Below are 15,038 nucleotides of genomic sequence, written 5' to 3' on the forward strand. Positions count from 1 at the left end.
TCCGCAAAAGCTTACTTTGCTTTATTTTTACGTGTTTCCCCCACACCTTGGGGGAGGCAGTGCAAAAAGTTGTGGTGGACGATCCATGCATGGAAGCTCTGGAAGATCGCGCTTAACTTGCACAGCCTCACTCGCCTACGACCTTGACTCCAGTCCGGGGGAACGCACACACGCAAACTAGTTCCCGCGTTTTCCTGCTGGACACCCCCCGAAAACGTGTCTTTGTACCTGTTCGTCGCAAGGGGAGCTTGTCAAGCTTTTTTTTCCGGGCGTTTTCCTTTACTCCACCGATTTCCTGTGTTTTGCAGGCTTAGTTGCTTGCATTTGACGTCGTGTGTGCGGTGTTGGTTTCGTGATACCTCACCCTCCGACCGCACCCACCCGACTTCCGAACCACTGGACCTGCTCAAGCCAGAGCCAAGGAAGGACGTGATGGCTTCATACGACCGGGAGGTAACTACCCCATTCTTGCTCCGGCTCTTTTACAAGAATGGGTCATTTCACAGGTAAAGTGGGACTCAGGCACCCCGTCACTTCGGGCTTGTAGACATAGCTTGCTAATGAATTGTTTCCCAGGCCGGACGAGTTCGCATCGAGGAGCCTGCCACCGTCGCTGTCGCTCTACGCCTGGCCCAGCAGCACCCTCACCGAGCTGGCAGAGCAAGTAGCTGCGGAAGATCCTACCCTCCTCCCGAGCCCGTCCGTGGGCACAAGGCTCGCGTTCCGATTGATCTACCCCGACGCCCGAAACGCGGCAGCCACCGCGGGCGCACATCACGCCCCGACACAACCACGGTTCATGGTGAAAGACCTGGGCAGCGTAGTGCTCGGCGGCGATGGCGCTTCGGCAGCGCTGCTTGCCGCGGCCAACGGCGCGGAGGGAGACGATGGAGATACCGAGATGGCGGGAGCTGCCGCGCTGGCGACCGCGGAGGCGGCGATGAAGGACAAGACGCTTGGGGAATTCAAGTTCGTGGTGGGCGACTACGTCTCATGCGCCATCTTGCCGCCGCTCGCCGACGGCTCCGTTGCGCCGGCGATAACGGCACGGAATGATAGGCCAACGGGCCCGAGGGGTCCTGCGGCTGGGCATCCTCCGCACAATAACCGGCGAGACGCTGGGTTCGCAGGAGGCCCGGGTCGGGACAGGGAACGGCGTCGCTCTGGGTTTGGAGACGGTGGTTTCCCTGAGGGCGAGTGGAGGAGAGGTGAGAGGCTCCCTGATGATGCCCCTGACCGGTCTTGGGCAAGAGGGAGGCGGGGAGAAAGAGGCGACAGATGGTGATTTGGACCCATCTCGTTCAGTTGCGACCTGAGGAGTTTCTGGCTTTCCGGGTCGATATTGACTTTGCCTTCGACTGGAAACGACAGTGTCGGTTTCACTCGTTCGGAAATGGGTTCTACAGACTTCGGTCAACGAGGCAGGCTTCGGAAGTTATACGCCGCTCCGTGGTTGTTGACCTGATAATGACAGGGGACCGCGCCATCTGGTAGCCATCTTCGGGATGTGAGGGCCCTATTCGCCCAGACTTGGAAAATATAAGCGGCGGATGGAAAACTGCATCATATGACCGATCCAGGCTCACCATTGAGCTCCGAGAAGACGTTGGGGACAAAGTTTGACGCCTAGGCGGGTTTCCTAGATAGCTTCAGCATGGAAGCCTACGGGATTTGGGAGACGATGATTTGGGAGACAACTGATTAGGGGCCATCGATGAGTTTGTCAAAACCCTAGTGGGCACATGCAGGGCAAGGTGGCCTGGATGCTGAGAGTGCATCATGGAAGTAGTGGACATCTATGGCTCTGTCGGGGCATGCCGTCAACTCGAGAGCTTTTGAAAGACGAGCGGGGTTCGCCAGAAATACCGGAGGCAAGGAAGCAGAAAGGGGGCTTCGGATCACGACTAAGGGAACGATTGCGGTGGCTTCGCAATCGGCACGGCGTAAAGGTTATCAAAAGGGATACCAATTGTTTTCATTGGGGTCATTAGCACCCATACATCATCAGAACATATCAATCAGGACATGCTTCAAACACGGCAAATGTGACCTGAGGCGTTGCTTCGAACAAATGGAAACTTGAATTGTTTTTCATTTATTTCTTCCGTTCCAGCGTGGATCTCCAGGCTTATGTACGACCACAGCTCCATTGTACCAAGTCAATCTATCGCTCGTAGACGAGGTCGCCCTTGCGCTTCGCACGCAGATCCCAGAGACCCTGTTCATTGCGTCAGTATGTGTGCCACTTCAAGATTCCAAACCGTGCTCATCGCTAGGCAGGGTTCGGGAGAGAGTAGAGCTCACGTCGGTCTTGTAGCCAATGTATCCGATGATCGCGGGGACAACGGCAATGTAGATGAAGGAAATGCGGGCTGTTCTCGGCGTCCATCGGAAGAAGATGTGTCTGTTGCTCTGCATGTCTGTTCGGCGTCTTCGGTTAGCACCTCCACTGCTTCCTCTCTCGCGACGCAATCAATTGCATCAATTAGCTCGGATATTGGATTCAACGTACGTCCCAGCTTGACCAAGGCCGGGTCAAGGGCCAGCTCTGTCCGCAAGAATTAGCATTTCTTCAGGTGTATTTTTGGGGTGTCAGATTGGCTCACTGTGGTGCTCAACGCCGCCTGCCATCTTGATCGATGTCAGAGCAATGCTCAATCTGTGTCCTGGAGAAGAATTGGCTCGGTCGGGACGACGAAGTTTGCGGCTTTCCGGGGTTAATCGGCAGAGCTCATCGACTTGTGCTGCTTGAAGCGCCGTGATGCGCGATGCTCAGCCGACCGTTGGAGTTGCTTGCTTAGGTAATACCGTCTCATGCCTTGAGGGTCAGGCAATAACCAATCATACGGGCTGTATTAGCCAGATGCTTAGACACTGTGACACTGTGCACCGCGCCGCTCTTCAGGGCACATGGACAGTTTGAAGTTGGTATGAACACTGTCTTACAGACTCGTCTGACCCTCGCAGGCTTTGTGTAGTTGGAATTGCTGCTGTTTACATAATCACACCAAGTCAACGTGCCAGAGTGGTTAATGGGCTGCCCTGCTATTACGTCTGGCTTTCGCTGGAAAATAACATAGGCAGTGGCTTCGGTCGCGCAAGTTCGAATCTTGTCGTTGACGCATTTCCTTTTTGCTATTTTCCCTCAACTTCATCCCGTACATTCCGCTCTTCTCGTGTGTGGTTTCGTTGATACTTTTGAAGTTATCGTCTGAACTTTGACTGTTTCTCCCGGCATTCAATTGAGTTGTGCTGCAGTCGCAAAGTACCTCGCACTCGGGTTTCAACGAGGACTACCTAGTGCTTGTTATATTTACTTCCGGATCGTAGTTCAGCATCGACGAAACTGCTATCTACTCAATTTTACCCCCAAGACTCAAATCATTACGACGCTAACGTGTGATATCATTGACCATAGGAAATTGCAGTCGGAGCCAAGAGTTCCTCCGAAGATGCAGTGTCTCCGACGATCATGAATTGGGCACTTGATTGGGATGTCGACCGATGCGTTTGTGCCGAGGCAAGCCTAAAATGTGGGGGCCTCATCTGGTGTTGCTCAGAATGCGCCGCTGCGACAGAGGACGGTCCAAGTGTTTTTGTTTGGAAGCAGGTGAAGGTGAACTCGGTGGGGCCCGGACACATGAGTTTCCGGTGTACTAGTGACGTATAAAATGAGGGACATGACCTCGGCGATTTATTTGCTTGTCGATTTGCTTGTACGTTACTGTGATTGTAAAAGGTTCTGCCATTGTCTTGAGATAGCCCAGCTACGTTGAGTAACATCGGAAACGATAAGACGCAGTACCACATTCCAAGCGAAACATTAGCAGGATGGCAACAGAGGAACCCAAGGTGAAGCTCTACTGGTAAGTGTCCGTGAAGTCCTGTACGACCAAGTTCTCACATACAAGTAGGCTGGAGCAGTCCAGAGCCCAGAATATTCTTTGGCTGCTTGAAGAGCTCGAAATCAAGTATGAAGTGGAGGTCTTCCATCGCAACAAACAGACTCTGCTTGCGCCTCCAGAGCTAGCCAAGGTTCATCCCCTCGGCAAGTCTCCAGTCATCGAGATCTTCCCAGGTGGCTCTGGAGAGTCAATCAAGCTGGCAGAGAGCGGTTACATGACGCAGTACCTGTGTGATCACTTTGGAAAAGACTCCGGTCTGATCCCCAAGAAGTGGAAGGACGGCCAAGAAGGCAAAATCGGAGGAGAGACCGAAGAGTGGACGAGATGCCAGTATTATATGCATTACGTTGAAGGAAGTCTGCTTCCTGTCTTTACCTTGTCTCTTGTCATCTCAGGTTGGTCTATCTCGAATGCCTCAATTGAGCATCTTGTCAGATCTCGCAACTAACACACTTCGTCAGCCCTCAAATCGGACAATGTCCCCTTCATCGTCCGGCCTATCACCTCGGTGGTCGCAAACAGGATCTTCAGCATGATGATCTTCCCCAACGCCAAGAAGCATCTATCCATGATTGAGGAGCATCTTGCAACTGCTCCAGGTGGAGGAGACAAGTACATTTGCGGTCCGAACTTGACGGCTGCCGATATCCTGCTCAGCTTTGCGCTCATCGCTGCTGAGGGCAGGCTCGACGGATTTGGAAATTGGCCAGGAGGCTCAGCCAAGAAAACTTATCCCAAGGTATTTGCGTATATCGAGCGACTCAAGAAGGAGCCCGGGTATGAACGATCTGCTCAGAAGATCCGCGAGATTGATGGCAAGTTTGAGGCCACCATCTCTCGATTCTAGGGGATATGGGGTTGGGAAACTGGTGGGCGGAGAACATATACCACTTTGCATTGTTTTTCTTTCTTCCTTTTACGTTAGTAAATTGACAATGGTAACAACTCTACGTAACCTACCTATCAAGTAGAAACGTTACTTGGCCTGGTGACCTGAAGCTGAACGTCTCTCGTGAAAGTGGGAGAAGCGAACCTGGGCCCAAGCTCTCTCGGGTAGGTATCCGTACGTCTTAGCGCTACAGCCAATTGACAGGGGCGGTAGCCACCAAATCGGCGTGCATCCTTCCGTGCCCCGACCTTGCGTCCCGGAATTTTTATCGAAAATCACCAACTTGCAGCTCATCGCAAGGCTCCAACCCCACGTCACACGGTTGCTCGCCCGACTGCCAGACGCCATGCTGGCTTCGAGGACGGTATGCGCTCGCTGCCGGACCAGGCTTCTGGCTGGCGCGATCGCTGCCAGCACCACCCGCCCGAACTCGACAGCAAGTTTCCCCTCCGTCACTGCCGAGCAACCCTCCGACACGACAGCGCAGCCACCGCGGGCCCAGGCCTCTGAGGCTTCTCCAAACAAGACCCGTTCAAGAAGATCAAAGAACGATGCCGATGCGAAGAAGCGAGCGCTGGATTTGTTCGAAAGCGCCATCAACAAGAGCAGGGGCGAAGAAGCCGTTGCGCAGGAGACGCCGTACACCTTGGAGAAGCTGGCCCGGCTTGCGAAAATACTCGATACTGTCCTGAACTCGAATTTGAAGAAGAACGTCACTGTTGAAATCGCAGCGAGGAACTTCGTTATTCTGGAGACAGAGGTCTTGCCAAGTTTACGAAACTCGAAGATACCACAACCTATCTTGATGGAAGCTTCGCAAGCATTGCGACAACTTATAGACTTCAAACTCATCAATCCGCAAGCGAAAGAACTCCCGAGCCTGACAGACCTCTGCCGACTCATGTCTGATTTCGGAAATGTGAAGCCTCAGTCACGTTTGCAGTTCATTAACACATTCCTTAATGCAATCTTGCAAACGCTTTCCGAAGCAAAAGACACCGCCAACATGGAGTCTGCAGCTGTGGAAGAGAGGTTACTACAGGATCTTGTCGATTTTTGGAAGCATTTTACTGCGTTGCGGCGAGTGGACAGCGGTCTGCGATCCGAGCCGAAATTCTGGCTCACCTCGAGACCGGACTTGCGAAGCAGCGACCAGCCGGTGAAGCTCTTCAGGTTGCTACTACATTCTGTAGCAGCCAACGTGGTCGGATTGGACACCGCGTTAGTGACTACGTATGTCCTACTTTCAGACCCTGCATACGAACACACAAAAGCGAGGGAAGATGCGGCGCCTCTCCTCGAAGCGTTGGAACCCATTATCAAGCGTTTCGACCGCGGAAAACTTCGTCCTCTATTTGAGGCGCAACCCAAGTTGTGGCAGTTTGTTGAACCAAGGGCAGACTGGCGGGTCATTCAAGCGGCTCCCAACGTGTTGGGTGAGTTCGCCACTGCTGCGCCAGACGGCTGGGCCCCAAAACATGGCAAATTCGCCTACGCACTGTGGCACAAACGCTTCAACATGGCGTACCGTGGAAACGACCATGCAGCTGTGCAGCAGGCCTGGAGAGATCTAATCGAGCCACCTAATGATGCAAGTCGGGCGGGCAAACTCCGTAGATGTCCCGAGCTGTTCGATTACATATTGCACATTGCCTGCCACAAATCTCGATATGAGAAGGCCATATACACGCAGGTCATCTCCGAGGTTTTAGAATACATGAAGGCCATCGGCCTCGAGCCAACAATCAGGACATACACCTCTATGATGGAGGGTTGGAAGCTGGCAAAGCGAATCGAGCCTATCGAACACATGTGGGAGTCTATCACGACAGCCGGGCTGAAACTGGACCATCAGATTTGGTCAAGTCGGATATCTGCGCTTGGCGGGCTTGGAGCAGGGTGGGATGGCATCAGAGCGCTCACCCAGATGGACAAAGCGTGGCAAGAGGCAGTAAAGAACGGAACAGAGGACCAGGCTCTCAAACCTGCCATGTCGAACGTAAACGCGGCAATATCCGGGCTTCTGTGGCGAAACCGCATGGACGGCGTAAAGAAGGTCTTGGAGTGGGCTTCTGAGAGGGGCCTGCAGCCTGACATCTACACCTTCAACATGCTTCTCTCCAGCATGTTGAAGCAAGGCAAACACGAGGAGGCGGACAGGATACTAGTCAGCATGAAAGCGGCAGGTGTCAAGCCAGACGGCGCCACTTTCACCATTATCATGGATACCGCCTTCACCGACATATCCCAGCAGTCGCCCGAGGAGCAGAAAGCCACTATTGGGAATGTCTTCAGGGAAATGAAGGCCTGCGGTATCGACCCGAATCAGGAGACGTATGCCAAGATGATACATTCTCTCATCAGACAGGGCGACGTCGCGCGGTCTTCCATCACAGCCATCCTCGCCCACCTGCGCGCCACTGGCCAGCAGCCCTCCACCGAGATCTGCACCATGCTCGTCGAGTACTTCATCGACCATCAGCCCGACCTCGACACCGTCCGCGCCCTTGTTGACGACCGCCGGTCCCGCGCACGCGCCCTGACGGACCGCGTCTTCTGGGAGACCGTCATCAAGTACTACCACCGCGCAGACGACCTCGACGGCGCTCTCGAGATCGTGTACGACCTCGACGACTGGGGTATCTGGCCTGGCCTGCCACTGCTGGAGCCCCTGCTCCGGTCACTGCTTCACCGCAAGGACTGGGACGCCGCTAAGAAGCTCGTGGGTACCGTACGGCGACAGCCCCGTCCGGAGGCTGCTGACCGAGAAAGTCGGTACTGGAGGCATGCTTTCTGGGCTGTGGCAAGGGATTACGACTTGGTTGATCACAACGCAGAGGTGGTGCAGAATTAGTGAAGATGGCCCTCCCCTTGTACGATGTCGAAGAGACTGTTGTATAACACGTTACAATACTAAAACCAATGCCTCTTCATTTATTGTCTTTTGTCGATGATATTAAGACTTAAGTGAAATCAAAATTGGCGACTTGCCCCGGGGTGGTTGATTGATCAGCCGGCGAGCGGCGAGTTCATTCCCAAAGAAATACGAAGTCGTAGGAATGTTGAACCCCTTCCCACTTCTTGCTAACGTACCACCCTTTTTAAAATGGATCCAGACTGACCCATATCCAAGAAAGGGCCCCCGTGGCTCGTTGGTTGTTGATCTGGCACTATGACAAACCACGCGAGGGTCTTCGAGGGTTCTTCCTCCCAAATGCCCATTGAATAAGGCGTTGCCCTGGCTCAAAAGTTCATAATAGACAGAACTGATCATGTGTCAGTCCTGAAAATGTCCCCTTTGGAGTACTGTTCACGTCTGCAGCAGTCCCAGGGAATGTAATGCCACCTATGTTATTCGAGTGAGCTGAGGCAAACCATTGCATATGTTCCGCTGACAAAAAGACGCCGTGTATCCTGATATTTCTCTCATGAGCATCCTAGTATACGGTTTTCCGGAACCATGATCTGTTTAAGTGTTTTATCAAAGTGCAAGCTTCACACAAGGTCAGCGGCTGGTGGCTTAAACAAGCTCCAAGTGTCAACCATGGCAGCAAAACTTTGTGGGGGATGTGGGGGAATCTCTTCACGACAGTGCCCTAGTTGCGACCCGGAACCTCCAATATGCCCTCATTCTTCGAGGCGGAATCTAGCCAACAACACCAAGAACATACTTGATCCCTGCCCAGTGCTCCTTGGCCGTCGGCCGAATCAACTCCGGAGGCAGCACGAAGCCACCGGCACCACTGGTCTTAGGCCTCAACTCAACACTCCAAGAATACGTAGCATTCAGTGCGCCGTGATGAAAGTCTCTCGCAGAACCAGTGGAGTAGTACAAGATCTCACACGAAGGCCCGACCTGATACTCCTCGCCACTCGTCGCATTGATAGCAGCTGCGTAACCGCCGCCGACATCACGCTGTGCCTGCAGGTTCTTGGGGAGGACATCTGGCGCACAAGAGAAACCCCAAGGGAGGAGGATGAGCTGTGAGTAGCTGTGCCAGTCAATGAAGAGGCGAATGCCCCCCGGCGTGGCAGCTAGCTTGCGGGAGAGAGCGGAGAGAACGACGTTCTCAGTCGTGTCACCCGGGCTGAGGCCTCGGAAGGTCTGGCTGCAGGGATCTGATGAGACGCTGCCGTCCTCGAGGGGGTAGTTCCATTGGAAGTCCCAGTTACGGTTACCGTCAGTGCCGATACAGGTGATGTTGGAGCGTGGTTGACGGTTCTTCCGCCAGAGACGATCGGTCGTTTGGGTATATACGAAGCCTTGATGAAAGTTAGTGCATTGAGGAGCACAAGTAGGACAGGGAATTCTTGCCGTCTGGATTGTGGAAGGGCACGATGTAGAAGTCGTAAGCGTCGAAGAATGCTGTGACGTTCTTGTTCCCGGACCGATAGCCTTCGATGAGCTGGTAAGTCAGGTATTCGACGGTCTTCACCAACGATGTTAGTACATGCAATATCTTTTCAGTGGCGACGCTTACCATAGTTGTGATCCATTCCCTGGCGTGAACGGTACCGTGCCAGAGGACAATGGGCTTGTTCTCTGCCGGTTTTCCACCCCAAAGCTTCAGCCCAAAGATGTTGCGCCCTTCGTACGAAGATCCAATGTCCAGCCACTGCGAGTTGTTTGGGAACGCGGCATGAAGATCCTGCCAATATTGTAGGTGGTCATCATATGAGTGGTAGGAGTCGAACCAGCTTAGACTTGGCAAGCCGCCTCGTTTCGTCAATGGGGTAGAGTTAATGACTCGAGATTCTTCCATAATCTGGTTGCCCAAGTCGTTGCTCAGAAGTTGGGTATCAAGTCCTAAAGCCTCGAAGCCGCTAATGTCATTCGGCGGAACCGCGACCTCAATGAACTCTTTCAAGTCGATGGAGGGGAATGACACTAAGCGGGATTGGAGGTCGCTGGGGGCATTGGCGGTTGACACCCGGTAGACATGGTATCCATCATAATTGACTTTTGCGTCTCGCGGGGCGCTGCTACTAGTGATTTTCACAGCAGAAGCTGCGACGAGGGGTGACAGAACCGCCAGGTAATTGGCGAACTTCATGATGACTTTGAGCTTGGCCCGGCTGCTAGTGTTGCTTGGAATGACATACGGGCTGAAAACAGCATTTGAACCGAGTAGACTTTATATGCGCAAGTCCCTTGATGGGCTTCCTCTTGGCTCAATAAACTCAACAGGGGCAAAGTGAGGGGTTCACTCTTGATAACATGCAAGCCAAGACCAGGATGCTTGGATGACGTTCTAGAAATCCTTTGCTTGGTAGCATTCTGATATTTCTTTCGTGAGATTGTCTATTATTTGGTGGAGGTAGCCTGTATGGGTTCGCCGTGATGTTGCATGGAAATGCAGAGCTACTCCCAGAAAAGTAGGTGCGAAGCATTTCGGGGTCTAAGGCGACTCCAACTTCCACATTACGTTTGCTTGGCATCGAGGATAACCGGCCACTTTAGTTGAACCTTCCGTCTGCGGATGCGGAAGAAGCATAGACTTACTTGGATCTGGCGCGCTGCCAGCATGTCGACTTACGTGAATCATTCGGCGGTATTGGTCTTTTAGCCAAGAATCAGGATTTATTTGCTGGCGATCACGCACTCGCAAGGCCTGCTCCGGAATAGTCCCGGCGAGTCCGGCTCCTGACGGGGATCCACTTTTCGGTTCTCTTCCGTATTCGCACCCGACACATCCGGATGTCACGCGGAGCTGGTTCGAGCAGCATTGTGTTTACCTAGTGTTCTTTGGCAGCCAAAGTGACTCGTTTGATACTAAGTTATATAGCCCACCGAATATCCGGGGAACCTTAGTGAGCTAAAACTCCAATATGAATGTGTAATTGTGCCAGGCAGTACGAGCCGCTGTTATGTGGACATTGGCTGCCTTTTCTGGACCAGCCTAAATCCGGCCTTCGAATCCGCAAAACTCTATTTCGCATTTCTCATAGGAAAAACAACAAGCAACGGGATTTCATACAAAACCAATTCAGATTCTATGCTAGTCGGGTGTGTGAGTGAGATGACTGAGCATACCGCAGCTGGAGTTCGTCTTACTTAGTATCGGACCCAAGCTCCGCGTGTGCCCCCTAAAGGCTCCACTAGGCTGCTCGGCGTCGACCGGTTTGGACCCCAAACGCCAACCCCAATTCACCTTACCTACCTACCTACAGTTTACCTGAGCGTGCCTTGAAGCTAGCTAGGTGCAGTGAGTACAGATGGTCCGACGTCACAGGTGCCTGTGACAGCCGCCACTTTCCAGAATTTTTTTTCTCTCCAACTTTGACGCGTCGTCTATTTTTCAACATAGGTGTTCCTTAGCAAAACCATCGAATTATTGTCGCCAAACGCCAGCTCTACGACCTACGAGCGACGTTTTTGTCGCGGAACAATTGCACTGCGGAAATGGGCTAGAAATCACAACCGAAATATCGATACCGACCGACGCGATGGCTACCGAGAGCTCCAAACCTTCGTGGCGCGACGAGTCTTCCGACTCTGGAAGCGGAAGCGACAGCGAAAATGAAACCCCATCGGCAGCCACCCCGACAACGGTCGAATGGCTTGCAACCGGCCGTGCAAAGCGTTCCACAGCCGGCAACCGAATGAAGTCGATGCTGGCCAACGAAGAACCCGACTCCGATCTCGAGCTCCTGTTTGCCGAAGACGACAACGACGAGGGCTTCACCGATGTCGACGATGGCGGTTCCGACGTACAGATGGACTCGTCATCCGACGACGAAGACGAGCAGAACCAAGGGGATGACATGGAAGGAGAAAAGGAGCTTGAGAAGCAGGCCAGAGAGAAGAAGGCTGCGGCGCGGAAGCGGAAAGCCCAGGAAGTCATACCGGTCAAGTTCAGGAAGAAGGTTCGCATCGACGCAAATCAGAATACTGCACCAGCTCCGCGGCCCAAAAAGAAATCAGAACGATCAAGTTGGCTACCGTCGCCTGCCGACATGCCCGTCCGTGCCTCGTCCCGACAGACAACAGTGCTCAGCAAGGAGCAGCTGCATCAACAGATGAAGGAACGAGAGGCGAAGCGCTTGAAGCAGGCGAAAGCAATGGAAAAGAAGGCCCAGAGGCAAGCGGAATCAAAGAAGCCCCCGATGACACAAGCAGAGCGACTCGCTGAAGCCGCCATTGTGGAAAAACGGAACTCCAAGTCCCTGAACAGATGGGAAGAAGCGGAGAAGGCTCGTGAGGAGGAGCGGCTGGCCAAGATTGCAGCGCTGCAGAATCGCACGCTCAAGGGACCTGTTGTGACGTACTGGAGTGGCCTGGGCGAATGGGAGCATCATTTGAAGCATGTTGGCAGGGTCGCGGAAGAGGAGAAACCTGTGCGGAAGAAGCGGGAGAAGAAGGAAAAGCCAGAGAAGGGCAAAGGCAAGGAGAAGGACGGGAAGGAAGGCGAGAAGGCCGAAGAGAAGAAGGGAGAAGGACCAACAGCCACTGCGACTCCTACGCCTGGGCCCGAGACTACGCCTTCGAAGCCGGCAGACGGACAAGGGGAGTCGAAACCTGAAGCTCCATCAGCGCCGTCAGTATCGACAACTGGTGATGCCCCTCAGACAAATGGTACCCCGAAGGCACCATCGCCACCCACGCCATCTCCAGCAACACCAGCGGATGCGACTCCAGACATCAAGACAGAAGACAGACCCGGCGTCATGGCACCTCCGTCTATGGCACTGCCTTCATTAGCATCTCCTTCGTGTGCGCCTCCTTCTCTGGCAGCACCTCCATCCCTGGCACCTCCTACAATTCCACCAGCGGCAACCATCTCACCTGCAACCTCCCAACCTGAAAACCAGCCAAGGCTCATGGCACCACCATCAATATCACCTCCACCATCAATGAGCGCACCGTTAATGGCTCCTCCGCCGATACCTCCTCCGCCAAAGACTTCGGTCCTGGCAGCTCCGGTACTGGCACCACCAGTCCTCGCGCCGCCCCTGGGAGGCATACACCTGGGACACCACAACTCACAACCTAAATCCAACGTTCTCGCGCCACCCAACACGTCACAACATCGATCTCCTCTCTCCATGCCCGCTCCGCCTCCACCTCCAACGGCGAGACCGCCGCCTCCGCCACAGGCACCCCTTCAACCGACTCAACCTCGAGCTCCCCCCAAACCTCCCATGGTGGCTCCGTTACCACCGCCGCCGCCTGCAGAACCCCCAAAGCCCGAAGAGCAACCCCCAAGCGAGGTCGCTCGCAGCGCGTTCATCCTCCGCAACTTTGATGAAGACCTGATCAAGGATAAGACAACCCAGACGCAGATTCTCTTCGGACGGAGGATGGACCGCCTTGCAAAGCCCGCCCCTCGCCCAGTTTGCGTCATTACCGCTCACCCGGCTCGCTACCGGGACCCCGATACGGGTCTACCTTATTATGACGTTCGTGCATACCGGGAGATTCAAAGACTCCGCCGTGGTGAGTACAAATGGAGCAGTCTTCTCGGCGCCTGGGTCGGCAATTGTAACTACGCAGCTCGTGGAGTCCCGGAGAGGTTCCTGAAGGGTGACGGCAAACCCAAGCCCAAGCCAAAGGAGAAGGAGGTGGACGTCACCATCGGGGCACCCTCCGAAAAGCAAGAAGGCAAAGAGGACAAGACCGCCTCGCCCCCACAAGAAGGGGGGAAGAAACAGCCGGAAACGGTGGCGGAGAAGCAAACGGTTCCAGCCCCGCCTCCGTCCGCACCGCAGACGCCGCAAGCGCCGCAGGCCGTGGTCCAGACGCCAGCCCAACCTCAGACTCAGGAAGCGAAACCGGCAGCGACCGAACCTACAACGGCCCCTGTAGCCGCTTCGGTCGCGACACCAGTCTGAGTAAGAAGAGACTTTGGTGGTTGTGTCCCTGAATAATGGCGGCGGGAGAACGCCTAAAACCTCAGACGCTCTTTATAGGCTCCTACCGATCAGATCGGAACGAGGGGCCGAAACAGGAACGGGGGGTTTAGGGGGACGTAGGGGAAGTGGAGGGCGGGCAGCCTGTGCATGAAGAAGCTTGTTCGCCCGTTGGTGTTGACGCCCGTAATGAACCGCACTTGGTCTGTAATCATATCTCTATATCGTATGTAACAATACCCTCAGGGCGCTTCTTCGAAGCCAGCCTCTGACGTCTCGAGAATATCTCGAGCAATACATGTTCTGCCTCACAAGGTCGCCGAACCAATCTCTCTCACGTTCTGGAATTTGCATCAGGTCATCAAACAAGATTACCTACAACGCTAGAATTTCAACCGTTCACCAGCTTCACGAACGCACCCACTCGCAGTACACCCCACCCAAAAGACATCGGGTGCTGCCACACATCGGAGCACTTGGGGCAGAAACGTTAAACGGGGCTCCGGCCGGAGATGTGTCGGCGCCGGAGCTCTCTCTACCATTTCGTCCTGCTGCAAACAATACAGGTATTAAGGGGGTCAGGAACAAACCGGAAGGTGTTAGAGAGGGCGGCCCTGTCCACTGGAAGGGGTGAACTTGCAAAACGAAAGGAAAATAGACGTCGACGGGCACACAGTAGCATGAAAAACGTTAAAAATTGAATTGTCTTGGAAGTGTCGTTGAGGGTGTGCTGGCGTGGTGCGAAGAGTCGAAATATGCTTTCCTTCACAGACGGTACAGATCCTTTCTCATGTTGGGACGTTTTCAATCTTCAGACCAGGCACACTCAGATGAGAAGGCTCTCTGTCGTTGGCCGGCGACCTTAGTCACAGCTCGACCCGTTCGGCCACTCACACCCTTCGTCTCGACTCTCACCACACGCAGCTCAAGTTTTTCTCATTACTCGTGTGCGTACAGTCTATCCCGTGTAAGCATAGTCAGGCACACACACACTCAGTCACACACAACCACACGGGGAGGGCGACGACGAGGAGGGCAAGAAAGGCACCTACACACCACCTTTCCTCCTCCCTGCCCAACCGTAGTTACGTACGCACGCAGCGCACGCACATAACTCACCCACACGTAGACCACCACAGAAGGGGAGAGAGTGCGCGCGCGGGCAGGTTTGCTGCAACACAGACGCATGATTACACTTAAGCTCTCATCAAAGCACACCAGACACATAAGACTCTCACACACCCACCCATCCACCCATCTTAATCCATCCCAAGCTTTCGGGTTCGATATCGGATTCCCGTCTACCCCCACCGGCCACCACCCGCCGTCCGTCAACCTCGTCCACTCATTCAGGCACTACACTTTCACTTCTCACTGACAGCCTCATCGGACGA

At 54.1% G+C, this 15,038-nt stretch overlaps 6 protein-coding genes across 6 annotated transcripts; 4 read left to right on the forward strand and 2 right to left on the reverse strand.

Annotated features, from left to right (window-relative positions):
* Positions 1-432: 432 nt before the first annotated feature.
* Positions 433-1,494, forward strand: SAP18 (Histone deacetylase complex subunit SAP18; the record flags this gene model as incomplete). The annotated part of the gene is made up of 3 exons (XM_032034127.1): positions 433-506; positions 577-1,208; positions 1,475-1,494. The coding sequence occupies 3 exons, from the start codon at positions 433-435 to the stop codon at positions 1,492-1,494; spliced, it is 726 nt and encodes a 241-aa protein (XP_031886540.1).
* Positions 1,495-2,164: 670 nt separating this feature from the next.
* On the reverse strand, positions 2,165-2,631 carry CGGC5_v007460 (uncharacterized protein; the record flags this gene model as incomplete). The annotated part of the gene is made up of 4 exons (XM_032034128.1): positions 2,165-2,218; positions 2,305-2,420; positions 2,513-2,548; positions 2,607-2,631. 4 exons carry the CDS (start codon positions 2,629-2,631, stop codon positions 2,165-2,167), a joined length of 231 nt encoding a protein of 76 aa, XP_031886541.1.
* Positions 2,632-3,831: 1,200 nt separating this feature from the next.
* Positions 3,832-4,752, forward strand: GTT1-1 (Glutathione S-transferase 1; the record flags this gene model as incomplete). The annotated part of the gene is made up of 3 exons (XM_032034129.1): positions 3,832-3,866; positions 3,915-4,300; positions 4,367-4,752. 3 exons carry the CDS (start codon positions 3,832-3,834, stop codon positions 4,750-4,752), a joined length of 807 nt encoding a protein of 268 aa, XP_031886542.1.
* Positions 4,753-5,140: 388 nt separating this feature from the next.
* CGGC5_v007462 (Pentatricopeptide repeat-containing protein) lies at positions 5,141-7,648 on the forward strand (the record flags this gene model as incomplete). Its single annotated transcript, XM_032034130.1, has 1 exon — positions 5,141-7,648. One exon carries the CDS (start codon positions 5,141-5,143, stop codon positions 7,646-7,648), a length of 2,508 nt encoding a protein of 835 aa, XP_031886536.1.
* Positions 7,649-8,440: 792 nt separating this feature from the next.
* On the reverse strand, positions 8,441-9,848 carry CGGC5_v007463 (Metallocarboxypeptidase A-like protein; the record flags this gene model as incomplete). The annotated part of the gene is made up of 3 exons (XM_066151862.1): positions 8,441-9,016; positions 9,132-9,224; positions 9,276-9,848. 3 exons carry the CDS (start codon positions 9,846-9,848, stop codon positions 8,441-8,443), a joined length of 1,242 nt encoding a protein of 413 aa, XP_066008876.1.
* A 1,393-nt stretch (positions 9,849-11,241) lies between these two features.
* On the forward strand, positions 11,242-13,626 carry CGGC5_v007464 (uncharacterized protein; the record flags this gene model as incomplete). The annotated part of the gene is made up of 1 exon (XM_032034132.2): positions 13,096-13,626. The coding sequence occupies one exon, from the start codon at positions 13,096-13,098 to the stop codon at positions 13,624-13,626; it is 531 nt and encodes a 176-aa protein (XP_031886538.2).
* Between the last annotated feature and the right edge of the window lie 1,412 nt (positions 13,627-15,038).

This window comes from Colletotrichum fructicola, assembly GCF_000319635.2.
Source record: "Colletotrichum fructicola Nara gc5 chromosome Unknown KSG_Nara_v1_contig04, whole genome shotgun sequence".
Taxonomy (NCBI): domain Eukaryota; kingdom Fungi; phylum Ascomycota; class Sordariomycetes; order Glomerellales; family Glomerellaceae; genus Colletotrichum; species Colletotrichum fructicola.